This window comes from Perca fluviatilis, chromosome 9 (assembly GCF_010015445.1).
Source record: "Perca fluviatilis chromosome 9, GENO_Pfluv_1.0, whole genome shotgun sequence".
In the NCBI taxonomy this organism is placed as follows: domain Eukaryota; kingdom Metazoa; phylum Chordata; class Actinopteri; order Perciformes; family Percidae; genus Perca; species Perca fluviatilis.
The window spans coordinates 36746555-36760866 of record NC_053120.1 but is presented as its reverse complement, the minus strand read 5'-3'; the positions used below and the strand labels follow the sequence as shown (position 1 = coordinate 36760866).

At 40.2% G+C, this 14312-nt stretch overlaps 2 protein-coding genes across 3 annotated transcripts; both read left to right on the top strand.

Annotated features, from left to right (window-relative positions):
- si:dkey-86e18.1 (uncharacterized protein LOC557342 homolog) lies at positions 1–3738 on the top strand. The gene is made up of 5 exons (XM_039812183.1): positions 1–160; positions 853–893; positions 974–1048; positions 1162–1351; positions 2939–3738. Exons 1-5 carry the CDS (start codon positions 94–96, stop codon positions 3499–3501), a joined length of 936 nt encoding a protein of 311 aa, XP_039668117.1. The 5' UTR covers positions 1–93; the 3' UTR covers positions 3502–3738.
- On the top strand, positions 3641–9766 carry faslg (Fas ligand (TNF superfamily, member 6)). 2 transcript variants are annotated; one of them, XM_039812185.1, is made up of 6 exons: positions 3641–3758; positions 4210–4279; positions 7854–8142; positions 8745–8787; positions 8911–8970; positions 9065–9766. In XM_039812185.1, the coding sequence occupies exons 2-6, from the start codon at positions 4227–4229 to the stop codon at positions 9475–9477; spliced, it is 858 nt and encodes a 285-aa protein (XP_039668119.1). In that variant the 5' UTR covers positions 3641–3758; positions 4210–4226; the 3' UTR covers positions 9478–9766. The 2 variants fall into 2 exon arrangements, with proteins under 2 accessions (XP_039668119.1, XP_039668118.1); XM_039812184.1 differs by lacking the exon at positions 3641–3758 and having other exon boundaries at positions 3857–4279; positions 7897–8142.
- Positions 9767–14312: the final 4546 nt, after the last annotated feature.

Here is a 14312-nt window from a genome sequence, read left to right as displayed (position 1 = left end):
GCGTCACATGACTGCTACTATGGGTCACGTGACATTGTTTTGTAATACTATCCCCTGCTGCAGACTCTGGAGTAGTAGCTAGTAAAGTTTGAAATGGCAAGAAACGAGGAGAAACAACAAGGGAAATTGAACAGACTGTGGCTTCAGAAAGAGAGAGAGGGTAAGCACAAGCAGCTAGTAGCAATAACGTCCAATGTAATTCATATTTGGCCGATAAAAACACCGTGCTGTACGGACAGCTAATGTTAGCTTTAACTGTTAGCTAACTGACAATGATGCTACCTCACAGATTAACTCCATCTGGTTGAAATGAAAGAAGGAAATTAACTAAGGTGCTGCATGTAAGATGTTTCTTTCAACCAAATTGTCAAAGAAAATAACGTGGATGGTTCCATACAACCATCTTCACGAGTAAAATAAATGATCAGTTCACTACTTTTATCGAATTTGGGTGTTTGGGGGGTTTTATCGTTTATCGTATTTGAAGAAAGAAAAAAAAAATTACAAAAGAACGTTGAAAAAAAGTGACAAAAAGGTAAAAAAAATGTGAGACAAAAAATCGGCAAAAACATCCCAAAAATTGCTGGAAAAAATTGACAAAACATCCAGATAAATTGCTGGAAATAATCGACAAAAACGTCGGAAATAGTGACAGAAAAACTGGGAAAAAAATCAACAAAAACATCAGGTAAAGTGACAAGTGTCGAACAAAAACAACAAAATGTTGAAAAAAAAAAAGTTTTCACTTAAAATTTTGACCCAGAAAAAGCAAAAAGTGATGTGGTCGACGGGAAGACAACACAAGGGTTAAGGCACCTAAACTAATGTTTTCTTTCAATATATCATTTACAGAGGGACGCCTCAAAGATGTCCACGAGCGGAGACCCAGGCTGGTAATAAAGAATTGTTAACACTTCGCCTTAACTCACTTTTATTTGGACTAGTTTGTTTGAGCCAACTCTTTTATTTGCAGTCTACTCTTAATTCAACTTCCTCTGTGAAAAAGTGGATCCCCGGCATCAAGAATGAAATAGAGTATTATTTGCAAGTAAGTGAATTGTCAGTAATGTGTCAAATTGATTATACAGAACGTGGTTTCTAATGACTCTGAATTCCCTGTGTAAAGTTGAATAATATCAGTGTTTGTCTTTTCCCTTTCAGCAATCCCAGCTGTCTCATTACCCGGAGAGGAAGATAGCCGAGTTCCAGCTGCACATTGAGGCTTTAGAAAAAGAGTACAAGAGCTTCATTGCCAAACTGCGAGTTCTGGACCCCACCTGCAAACATAAGCCATGGACTCCTCGAGCATACTGCAAACGAAGATCAGAGGCACAAGACTCTCCAAGTATCGGTCAGTGTGTCAAAGCTTATGACTAATCTCTCACATGCAATAAAAGCATGTTTTCTTATTAGCTAACAGCTTCTAGAGATATATTCCTCATCTTGTTTTGACTCTTTTAAAGAATATTTCATTCCAGAATGGTGGCGGGAAAAACAGGTGAAGCTTGTGCGTCAGGGCAGCACATTGCAAGTTGGCCGGGGCAGATCCATGTTTAGCATGGTTGAATATCCCAACAGAGTGGTAGAAAAAAATGTGTAAAGTAGAAATTGTTTTAAAACAAAACATGGATACAGTATATACACTACCGGTCAAAAGTTTGGGGTCACTTAGAAATTTCCATTCCTCTCCATTACAGACAGAATACCAGCTGAGATCAGTTGCATTGTTTTTTTAATCAGAACAGCAGTTTTCAGATTACATTATGTGCTTACAGAATTGCAAAAGGGTTCTTGACTGTTGTAGAAAGAAGTGGCTGATCTTTAATGCAATATCTACATTGCATCTATATATATATATATATATATATATATAATAATCGTAATAGTCATTTTATGGTAGTTTCCAGAACTTTTAGAACTCTGAATAACCAGGCAGGCTGCACAATATATCGTTTTTCTATCGCCATCGCGATATCAACTTGTGCAATAATGTTTAATAAACATATATATAAACATATCGCTCTATGTATAAGTAATGCAGGGATTTTTTTATTTAACAAGCAATTTTTGTTGTATTTCAGCAGTATACTGAAAGCAGCAGAAAGGCAGAACTAAGTACACAATAATACCTGTTTATTTATCCCAAGTAATACCGTTATAGTGGTATATAACGTTATTGCATATTTTACTCACATTGTGCAGCCCTACTGATAATGCTGATTCCCTCTTTCACCAACCAGGCCTCCTCGGCAATATATATCGATATTATATCAATATTGTGATATGAGACTAGATATCGTCTTAGACTTTGGATATCGTAATATGGCATACGTTTTGTCTTTTCCTGGTTTTAAAGGCTGCATTACAGTAAAGTGATGTCATTTTCTGAACTTACCAGACTGTTCTAGCTGTTCTATTATTTGCCTTTACCCACTTAGTCATTATATCCACATTACTGATGATTATTTATCAAAAATCTCATTGTGTAAATATTTTGTGAAAGCACCAATAGTCAAGACTACAATATCGTCAAAATATCGAAATCGAGGTATTTGGTCACAAATATTGTGATATTTGATTTTCTCCATATCACCCAGCCCTAGCTCCTGTCTTCTTTCTCATATTAAAAACGGTATATTTTGTAAATTATGCACATTATATAACTCAGTGATACTGTATCAAGTCTTCTACATTCTATTCCGTATCCCCTCAGGGATGCATTTTACCTCCAGATACTTTTGATCACTGCTGCTGATTATTTAAAAAAAAGAAGAAGAAAAAAGCCCTCTCTGACAGACCTAAATCGGTATAATCCTAAAATGCTATTACTTGTCTAATACACTTTGTTTCTGACTGAATTTCATTTTGGGTGAACTATTCCTTCAAGACACCAGTAGCTCACCTTCATGCCTCGATCTATCTTCACTTTCATTTACAGTGAAGAACCCTCGGCCCTGTGAGTCATATGACGGTAGCAGTCAGTTGAGTGGAGGTGAGAGTGACTTGGCCCGCAGTTGGACAGGATGTCACAAAACCTCAGCCCCTGAGAGACGTTCAGCGACCAGGTTTCAAACCCCTGTCCCCACCAAGCCAAACTCCGAAACCTCGGAGGCCGTCCGCGCAGACCAGGACCAGCCCCTCTCCTTCGACCATACAAGGCTGGCGGTGGCCACTGCTGCGTTCAGAGGACCGTCAGTTCAGCGCGGCTCCTCCCAAACACAGAGCCTAGCCAGAGTGCTGCAGTCTGGCCTGCCAAACCTCGTTAACGCTTCATCAAGGCAAACGTTTTCAACCCAGAGCGGAGACACACAGAACGATGGCGGTGCAACGGTGGGATCTGTCGTTGGACAGAAAAGTGTCGTCCGTGACTGTAAGTCAGCCTTTGAAGCAGCAGAAAGGATACCTGGGAAATCATCCATCACTGGGACAACAGAGGAGAGGACAGGTCACGTGCTGGGACTAGACTGTTACTCTTCTTCTGATGAGGAGTGTGACACGTAACGTTTTTACGTGCTCATGAAATTTTACAATGAAGTATTTTATGGAACATCTTGAGTGCTCTTTGTTCATTCAAAGGCTTCCATTGGTGGGTCACATGGACAAAATCTAAGATGTTGTGATAGACATTAGCTAAATTGAACTGAACTGAATTGAAAATGACTAGGACTGCATCACGGCGATACCTCGACATGTAATTGGTATACAGAAAATCTGAATATTAAAGCCCCGCTCACAACACCTGCTGCGTAAGGGAAAAGGTATGTTTGCATGTCGAGAGTAATGTCATTCATTTCAGCATGAGACAATCTGTGTCATTGTCAGGCAGTACTGCATTTAGGTACGTAATCAGTCATCATGACCACAAGCATCTCCTTTATGCAACAGAAAGCAGGGAGGCTGTGAGAAACAGACGGTAATAGACAGAGATACTTGCTGATTCAGTGATTCATTTTAGTGTCATTGCCCGGTTATATTAACTGGAGAAGCAGTTCGGAGCACGACCTGGTTAGACCCCACAACCCTACCCACCCACTACAACCCACTCTGCAGATGCTGCTGCTGCTGCGAGGACTGCATGACACTTCTGGGAAACAGACACATCAGCTCAGAGAGTGCAGACACCCTGTGCAGTTTATGGTTTAGTTTGACGTAATTACCCTTTTAGTTAGAGCTCTGTATGCATACTGCAACTTCCATTTGTCTCTGCAGGGGTCTGGAGAAAGGAAATGAAAGTTTTGCAACAGTGGACAGGGCAGAGGCCTCCCAGCTTCCTGCGCAGGTACCAAAATACATACAAATCAAAGACTAAGTTAGACAATACAGTATATCAGACTGGCTTAGCTTTACAATTGATGTAAATCATAACAAAGCAGTTTAACAAAGTTTTATTGTAGGCACCCTGGTCTGCACTGCAAGGCTGCTAATTTCTTGCAATGAATTCCATCTATGAGGTCAAAAAGATGCCCTTTATCAAAAATCACCAAAGCCCTCTCATGGAAACGGTTGCAACCGCAATGAAGGCGCACAGTGATTGTTATGCATTCTAAGTAACAAACGCAAAAAGTGGCAGAAAGACCACAATGGTATTAACTCTTCACTGAGCAGAGAGGAATAAAGGCTGAGTACGTGACTTTCCTGTAAGCTCATCTCTGAGGTATTGGTTGGGGTTAATTCTCACCCCCATTAAAGTATCACTGTCTCTCGCTACCAGCTTTTCACATGCAGGAAAGCCAATGCAGATACATATGGCCTTTTCATGTGGCAGCAGCGTCTTCCCACCAAGAATACGCTGTGTGCTACTGAAACTGCTGTATCACTGTTTACTTACACACTGTGTCTCATAAAGACTGATAAAGTAATACAACTTTAATAATAATTAATAATGCATTTTTAAACGCGTTGAATACCAAAGATAAATATTCAGGACATGGTTTAAATGTGAAAAAGTGCAAAAAAGGAATCCCCACCTATGTTAAAAGTACTAGTGCAGTGCCAGTTGAAAATTTTTTTGAACGGGCCGATTGCTTGGCCTGTGGTATTGCTGGTTGTAGAATTCTCCAAAACCAATTTGTACCCCAAAATGACTTACAGAAGGACCCCGAACTACTTACAGTTTTTTTTTCGATTGCTAAACGACAACTGGAGTCACATGTGCAAAACTCTAACTGCAGTCTGCACAACAGCAGTTCAATCTCTAGTTCGTTTTTCATCGCTTGAAAGTTTTCAAAACTCTACACTGACACTGACACTTATCCCATGCCTTTAACCACAACGTGCACAACACTGTAGATTTAAAGCACGTTGTTCAAATGCTAACACACTGCTGTCAAAACTGTTAACCACACATTCAAAACAGAATAGATTTCAGTCTGGTGCCTATCAAACACTGCTGATTGGAATTTTAGCTGAAAGCCTAAGCAGGTGTCTTGTTTTAGACTAGTTAGTGAACATATACGGTATTTATACAGAGAAAGATCAGAAAGCCTTTTTTGTATACAAACGCCAAATAAGAATGAAACAATTCTACACTGTAACGTTTGAGAGAAACTGGTAAAAGAGCAAAGATACCAATATGTCCAGGTAAGATGTCTGAGGTTATGTACACCGCTATACAAAAAAAGTGAAAAACACTATATCTTTACAATAGTAAAACTGCGTTCTTACTGTTTTTCAGAAAGTAATGGAGGTGAAAGCAGTGGAAACACCACATTCATTTGTTATTTAGAGATGATGCAGACATTCAATGTGATGAAGAAAACTTGCCACATGATGCTGGAGAGAGGCAGGATTAGTCACACTATTCTTTGTTACTGTTATGTACCTTTAGTTTTTTTTCCCCAGTAATTCCATAAATTACTAGAGACAAAATACTATATTGAAGAAAACTGCTTTTTTTTATTCCTTCTTGTTTACCTTGTGTAAAAATTGGTATATTATACAATCTACATCTTTTCCTTTTAAACTATTGAGTAGTGTGAAGTCACTCAAATTGTTCAAACTGTGAAGATGAAAGTTTGTAATTTCTGTAATGGTGTTTGATCATGGTGTTTTTACTCTCAGTGTGTTCTGAGTGACAGTGTGTGTTATCTCAGTGAGGATTGTTCTGAGTGTTTGGCTGCACTGAGCCTGTTTTGAGACACGTGTCAAGAGTTGTGTTGCTTTGAATGAGTTTTGCAGGTGATGTGAACTGTTTAGCTCAGGTGACTGGTGGTAGTGCAGACTGTAGTTTGAGTTTTGCACATGGGACTCCAGTCGTGCCCACTATCGTTTAGCAATTGAAAAAAACTGTAATATGCAACTCCACTGTATAGCCTACTACTGACTTACAGTGTAGGCTACTTCTTGCGTGCGTGCATGCGCAGAGAGAGAGAGAGAGAGAGAGGGAGGGGGCGAAAACATTTTAGTGTTGTCTTTTTCGTCAACAATATCGTATTATCGTTGGCAGACACCGTCACCACATTTAAGAGTAACCCTGAACCCCGCCTCTGCCTCCGACACAGAAAGCAGATGAGATGACAGAGGCATGAGAGGCGCAATCGACAAAAATGTTGGTAACGTTCATTTGTAGGTCAAAATGAATATACTCTTTATTTTCAATTATAAAAAATTTGCATTTGCAATATATTGCGTCACCAAAAGCTACCGAGCTCATTTCCATATATCGTGTGATAAGTCCATATATAGACTATCGCGACAGGCCTGGTTGCAGCTGTTGCCGTGGTCCTGCTCCGCGTCCTGCTACGCCCTGCTACACCCTGTAACGCCCTGCAGTGCCCTGCTACGCCATGAATTACTACAACTACTATTTCTAGTCATAGTTCCATTATCTTTATTGTGACTATTATTGCCACCGTTCATCACACCCCCAACCGGCACCGTCAGACACCGCCTACCAAGAGCCTGGGTCTGCCCGAGGTTTTCCTCGCCACTGTTGCACTAAATGCTTGCTCTTGGGTCTCTGTAAATTATAGAGTGTGGTCTAGACCTACTCTATCTGTAAAGTGTCCTGAGATAACTCTTGTTATGATTTGATACTATAAATAAAATTGATTTTACCAACCCCTGCTGCTGTCCAGAGCATGTCAACAGTCTGCTGCGTGCTTATTGTTCGGCCGTTGAGTTTTATTTTTAATATTCAATATCCAGTGCTGTCCAAATTGCTCCAAAATCCAAACCCCAAGTTCATTGGGTACCCAGGAAACCAAGTGTGAAGTAGTTTGGATGAATGGTTCATGAGATATTTCAAAGACAGATGCAGAGACACACACACACACACACACACACACACACACAGAGGTGTCCCGCTTTATTAGATAGATGTTACCCTAGGCCAAAAGACCTGTTGCGTTGCATATAAAATGCTGGGCAGGTAGCCCTGGTTGCTCAGTCTTTCCTTTCCTGGAATTTGTGAGAAACGTATCTTTCTGATGATGACTTGTGGTTGGTTAGTGAGGTGGGGGTCAGAAACCTCTAGCTTCCTTTCACTTCAGACTGAGCTACACTTTTCTACACACAAAGTGTAAAGACAGGGTTGAACTAGTAAGCAAATAAATAACCCAAACTGTGTGATAAAGCTCAATGAAGTCAGTAATTATGCAACAAGTACTAAATAAATAGTAAGCAGCCATACAGACCAGAGGGGAGGGATAAATGGATGGTTTGATAGTGTCTTGGCTTGTGGAAGTTAATGAGAAGTCATGTGCACTTGTCTTCATATGTGTAGGAGGGGTTTGTGGGTGGTGAATGCCTTGACAGCTGAACCATGATTTTTTTTAAAGACCGAAGAGCTCAGACAAAAGTACACACCTCTTCTGTGCAGAGGCAATAGATGCGCACAGTTTGTCTCCCCACAGGACCTGCACCATGAGCCATGACCAGAGCTATCCGTTCCCACAGGTGTTCCTTGTAGATGGAGGTGGAGGTACGCAGCACTCTGTCCATCCACCCAATCTTGTACCCTGCTGGTCCTTCCCGCCTGCCCAGGAGAGGGCGCGGAGCCGTGAGAAGAGTCGGGGCTGCATGGGAGTCAGCCCCGGTCTGGCCCTGGTCGTGCTGTTTCTTTTCCTGCTCGTGTTTGCAGCCCTGGGGTTCGAAGCCTACCAGATTAACCACATGCAGCAAGAACTGAAAGAGTTGAGAACGGTAAGAGGCCGCAAGATGTGATGGATGTGGAAGTGAACATGGAGAGAGATAAAGAAAGAAAGAGCTTTTACTGTATTAATATTGGTAATGATGACTGCAGCAGTGTGTGGAAATAAATAGCTTTGAGGTTGTAGAATGTGACCGCAAAGTAAGTAATTGGGCAATTGTCAAGAAATAATGTCAATATTATTAGTATTTGATTGTGTCGAATATTGCTTCTTGTGCTGTTTTAATGGGGGAAAAGCTGCAAATATAAAAAGGTGTGACTTCTCTCACCTTTTCATAGAGAGGGGGTGATGGAGAGGCGTATGGTGGGAGAGTGGAACACATCTGGAAAGTTAACACTGCAAAGTTTAATAATGTATTCACTTTGCTGCTATCATTTGAAGAGTTAATACATCTCAGCTCTGCTTTTGACATTTAAAAAGTGCAAACCATGGACGTAATCGTTCCATCTGTGGTCACCGGTCCACTCAGACAGGATTTCCTCTCTCTCTGACTCAGCTCTGAGAGGGCTTCTAGAAGAAAGCACTGAAGCACTGAGTGTCTCTGTGTGATGTGGTATTGACATTTCTCTGTTTCTCTGTTGTCTCACTAATAAGGTTCAACCCGTGACTGAGTTTAATACGCCCCAGAAGCAAATTGGTAAATATAAACAACTCTCACCACACGTGAATGATTCCCAACAAAGTGAAAATGTTTCCAATAAAGGTAAAAAAAAAAAAAAGGGGATGTGATGATGTGACTCTAATCTGACGGTTGTTTCAGGTCATAAACCCGAGTTCAATGGAAAAGACAAAGACAACAGACCTGCAGCACACGTGATAGGTAACATAATAATCAAAATGTAACCGATACTCTATTGTACTCTATCCTAAATAGGACTGAGAAGAGGTATAACATCCTTTCTCTTCTGTTGCAGGGCGGATTGAAATAGAACACTTCCCTAAGACTTTGCGATGGGAGTCCAAGACAGGCCGGGCGTTCATATCCGGGGCAGTGGCTTACAGGTCTGAAGACGGTGCCCTGCAAGTCAATGAGACTGGACTCTACCACATTTACTCACGAGTGGAGTTGATCTTTAAGGACTGTTCGTCCTTGTTCGTTCACTCGGTGTTTGTGAGGAGAGCGGGGCGCCCCTCCCCACTGACCCTGATGGAGGCCCACAGGGAGGGTTTCTGCTCTCAGCAGCAGGGCCACCCCTGGACCACAGACAGTTACCTCGGCTCCGCCCTGCAGCTGCAGAAATCCGACAGAGTTTTTGTGAATGTATCACACCCTACTTATCTTAGTCATGCTTATTATGCCAATTTCTTTGGTCTCTACAAGATCTGAAGGCTTTAGTGTAATGATTTTACTCCACTGAAAGAATGGAAACCTGAATGTCTCTGAATCTTACTCATCACTTTGGTTCCTATGTTGAATGTGATCGCTATACAGTCCCTCCAGAAAAACACGATTATGCGATCGCATAATTCAATACATAATTTGCCAAAGTCTGTATATTTATGCGGAGGCCGCATTTTTTTCAAATACACCACACTTTCGCCACATAAATTGCCGATTTCCACGCAAAATATGCAGGGCTTTTATGATTTCATAATCCCCACATTTTCGTTGCAAAAAAGTCATATATCTTAGCAGAAAGTTGAAAAAGAGCAGCATTTTCCCCTTTTGCCATGGGAACGTTATGAAGTGACGTAATTACGCGACGTGAACATCACCGAAAAGCAGGGTGTTGGGGGAGTCACTTTTTTTTTCTCTTTTTCATCAAACCGCAATTTTTGCAAGTTCCCGCAATTTCATCGCATAAAATTGCATAAATATCCCACATATTCCATCGCATTTTTTAATAAAACGTGCCGCATAATCAAGGATTTTTGCCCGGAACGATCACAAAAAAACTCCACATTTTTCTGGAAGGACTGGCTATAGCCTATAATAACTGCACTGAATAGCATAATATGAAATGGTTTACAATGTTAAAACCCAGGGGAGATATTGCACATTGTCTTTATTGCCAGCTTTAAAGTTGGCAGTGAGATTAATTGAAGCAATTTCCACACATGTACAAATGTTGTGCCTTTTTATAAATGTTGAATCAGTTAACACTAATACGCTGATTTAGTGGTAGCATTTTTTTTTTTTATATTTATTTTGAAGAATATTTTTTGGGGCATTTTAGGCCTTTAATTCCACCGGACAGATGAAGAGATGAAAGAGGAGAGAGAGGGGGGGAAAAGGGTCGCAGGTCGGAGTCGAACCTGCAGCTGCGTCGAGGAGTAAACCTCTTATATATGTGCGCTTGCTCTGCCGACTGAGCTAACCCGCACACTTAAATATTTATTTTAGTGTGGATCTGACATGGATGATGTCTAAATGTGTGATATAATGGTTGTTTGGAAGTAAATAAACATATAATTTAAGTTGATTTTCATTTGGTGAAATAGAGAAATGCTTTAATAAATGAAGAAAAAAAAAACTGATCGTCTGCCATGTTATGAACACCCACATGAGTTTTGTTTATGACCACTGGAAAGTATTTAGATAAGACACCAACTCGAATGTGGTCTTACTTCTGATAATGAACTAGATTTCCATATATTCCACTGAGGTAGAGCAGAAGTCTGAGACAAGCAGGTTTGTATTTTTTTGAAAGATGCAGTTAAACACTCCAAAAGTAGCAGAAATGGGAAGAAGAAATACTTCTCCTGGTTATTGGAAAAGTGTAACATTTAGCGTACAGACCAATGTACAGTGCACTGCATCGTTGCAATGCTAGTTTCTTTTTTTTCTTTTTTTTTTTGCAGTTTAACACCCTCTTTGCACGGTTCTTTTTCAGTACACCACAAACATTCATGTCAGTGCAGTGTGACAAGTTATGCGGGCTGGGCACAGATGAGAGGACCGAACAGTGGCTGGTTTGACGCGCGTTTCCTTCCTGTGTGAATATCACGAGGGTCTCGCTTCTGTGCAGGTTGATTTTTGTGAGTTTGCGCTTCCTTTTATCCATGTGACTAACTTTAAACTGGTGTTAATGACTGTCTCCAGACCTGGTGTGCCTCGAAATAAGAGCCAAATAATCCTCTTTAAAGTGAACAAACTTCTATGTTTCTGTCATTTTGGGCTAAACCCCAAAGTTAATCACAGAATCTCAGTGGTTACCGATCAGCAGAAGCAGAAATTGACCTTTGTGTACTGGTGCCCATCAGCATGTCAGTACAACGAGTTGATTGATGAGGGATATTGTGTATCCATTCATGTTTCTTATTTATGTGGACCTCCAGGCAGTGGTGGAATGTTACTAACACTAAGTACATTGAGGTACTTCTACTTTGGGGTATTTCTATTTTATGCTATTACTTTATATTTCTACTCCACTGCATCTCAGAGTCAAATATTGTAGTCTTGTAGTAGTAGTGTAGTGTAGTTACTTCACTCTGCTCTAGTTACTTTGTAGATTTAGAATCAACTAATACAGTGGTTCCCAAAGTGGGGTCGGGGGACTCCATAGGGGTCCCCAGCAAAAAGGGGAATCATTTATTTTCACTATAATTCCATCCATAAGCAACACAATGACATAATGTATGACTATTTTGGTCATGGGTTTCATACCCTTTTTGTAATAAAACATCAAAAGGCAAAAAATCCTATCAGACGGGAGACGCTGGGACACAGCCTTATCAAATGGGGGTCCGTGGTCTAATTTGTGTAAGTTTAGACTAACAAATGAGCTGCCGAGCAGTATATAAGATAATTAAAATAAGCCCCACCTTTACCAACTTCAGCATTAAAGCTATCAACACATTAATGCATCATTAATTATAATTCAGTGATATAATGTATATGATTCTGAAATAGGCCATTCTGTATAACTTTTACTTTCAGTACTCTAAGTATATGTAACAGAGTATTTTTATTATTATTTTACAATGTATATTGCTACTTTCTATTTGGATACTTCTTCCACCAGCAAATGAGCAAATAAGAAGAAGCAAAACTTTACAAATCAAATCAATGGTTAATTTATCATGTGACATGTCTTCTGTTCTGTTTCCTGTTTCCTATCTCGCAAATTAATCACGTAAAGCATCTGAACATGAAATTTAAGTTTGCTCACCACAGTTATGCACGAGCTCATGCGACAGTAAAAAAAACTTGAAAGTTGGCTTACAGAAAACCCTTTGGCCCGTGAATCATGTTAGAAATGCTCATTTTTGTTTAAGCATAAACCTGAAGTTGAAGCACTCATTTAAAGGGTCATTTTGCATTTATTTTCAGTCTCTCTTAAAACAACACTGACATGCCTGGCCATGTATACATTCAAAGGGTTATTGGTTACTGTAATTGCTCCTCATGTCCGTACTGGCCCTGAAGTGTCTCTTCCTAATGCAAATCCAATGTAAGAGATCAAGGTCTATTAAAAAAAGCTAATATGACGAAATAAAGAGGGAATTTGTTAATTCGTAAAAAAATAAATAAATAAAGAACTTAATTAATGACCAGTCGAACGACGAACGCCGTGCTTGAGCTATGTTACTGGTCACTGGTTACACGCCGTTAGTCGTTTCCCAAGATGGCGCCTGCCTGTATACGTGAACGGTACGGCCTTTATAAACTATCTTTTTAATAAACTGGCTGTACACTTACAAAGTTCCAATGCTTTGGTTTACATGTAGGGACCCTCATTATACTACTGTGGAAGTGTGGGGCTATTTTGAGCCTTGGTAGTAGTATAGAAATAGCGATTGGCTGGGATGGTGATGACGCTGGGTGAAGTAGGGGTGCACACCCTGACAGCTTAAAGGTGAATTATACTAGCCGCATCCAAGGTGGCGCGCGCCATCATGATGTCAACATGACGTAATACATTCAGAGTCTGTTACTGAGGAAACTGGGTACCTAGTGGATGAGGGGAAGGGCGGGGGGGTAGGGGGGGGGGGGTTGAGATGGTGGAGTTTGCTGATCATCTGGTAGCGTTGGATAGTGTGTAAGAAAGAGCTAAAGCTAAAGGAGACATGTCACAGCATCCACAGTCCCTATGCAAAGTGGCGGGGGTATTAGGGCATGTGAGTATTGTTATAAGGCAGACTTGAACATCTTTAACTTATCCTTTGTAGTTAAAATTGGAAGTATTTCTCTAAAAAAAAAACATCATGATATTATTTATGAAAAGTTTAACATTCAAAAAGCCAGTTCTTGCCATCATCAGGACTGTGTGGGTTATGGTTTCAGATTTGTCGATCAGATTTGATTGACAGTGACCAAGCAAGCCACCAACTGTCATCACATTCTGACTCAAGAAGTACGTCAACCTTTTTCCAATGGAGCTCAGCCCACTTGACACCACCTAACCCTAACCCAGCTCTGAGAAAGAAACAAAAACAGAAACCCAGAATTCTCTGATAGTAAATTAGAAAAACGGATCTGTGATTGAAAATAGTGTTTTTGTGTAGTATCCGATCACTTGTATTGAGAAAATAAATGGTCAGGACTTTCTAAACGAATCTTATGCTACATCCTACGGTCATATTTTAGACAACGCTATACTTCCAACTTTTTGGTTTGGGAAAGATCCTTATTCTGTTTCAACATGACAATGCCCCTGTACACAAAGCCCGGTACATAAAGAATTGTGGGTTACACTTTACTTGAAGGTATCTACATAAGAGTGACATGACACTGTCATGAATGTGTCATAAACATTATAAACAAGTCATAACATATTTATGACATAACGATTCTGTCAGTAAGTGTCATTTGGTTTTGTCATGACAAGTTAGGGTTAGAGTTAGGGTTAGGGTTCATGTGTCATGACTGTGTCATGTGTTCACATGAACTGAATGAACTGGAACACAGACTTTCTGTAGAGACACACCATATAAACCCCTGAACATCAGTGGTGGACCTCACCTATGTTCATTTTGTTCATATGTTCATTTGTCAGATCAATGCACATGGTCTTAGAATGAGCGGTCACATGGGTGTAATGTACGAATGTCCAAATACTTATGTGTGTAACAGTGGAGGAAGAAGTAGTAAGATATTTTAGTAAAGGTACTAATACCATGACTTAAAAAAACACTTTGTTACAAGTAAAAGTCTGCATTTAAAACCATAATTAAGTAAATAAGTATAATCAAGAACATGTACTTATAAGTATAAAAGTC

Excerpts from the sequence above, each read along its gene's own strand:
- faslg (XM_039812184.1), top strand. The coding sequence starts at position 4,178 with ATGCATACTGCAACTTCCATTTGTCTCTGCAGGGGTCTGGAGAAAGGA. Across the intron at positions 4,280-7,896 it reads CCTCCCAGCTTCCTGCGCAG|GTGTTCCTTGTAGATGGAGG; the intron begins GTACCAAAATAC and ends CCGTTCCCACAG. Across the intron at positions 8,971-9,064 it reads ACCTGCAGCACACGTGATAG|GGCGGATTGAAATAGAACAC; the intron begins GTAACATAATAA and ends CTTCTGTTGCAG.
- si:dkey-86e18.1 (XM_039812183.1), top strand. The coding sequence starts at position 94 with ATGGCAAGAAACGAGGAGAAACAACAAGGGAAATTGAACAGACTGTGG. Across the intron at positions 894-973 it reads ACGAGCGGAGACCCAGGCTG|TCTACTCTTAATTCAACTTC; the intron begins GTAATAAAGAAT and ends TTTTATTTGCAG. Across the intron at positions 1,352-2,938 it reads ACAAGACTCTCCAAGTATCG|TGAAGAACCCTCGGCCCTGT; the intron begins GTCAGTGTGTCA and ends TTTCATTTACAG.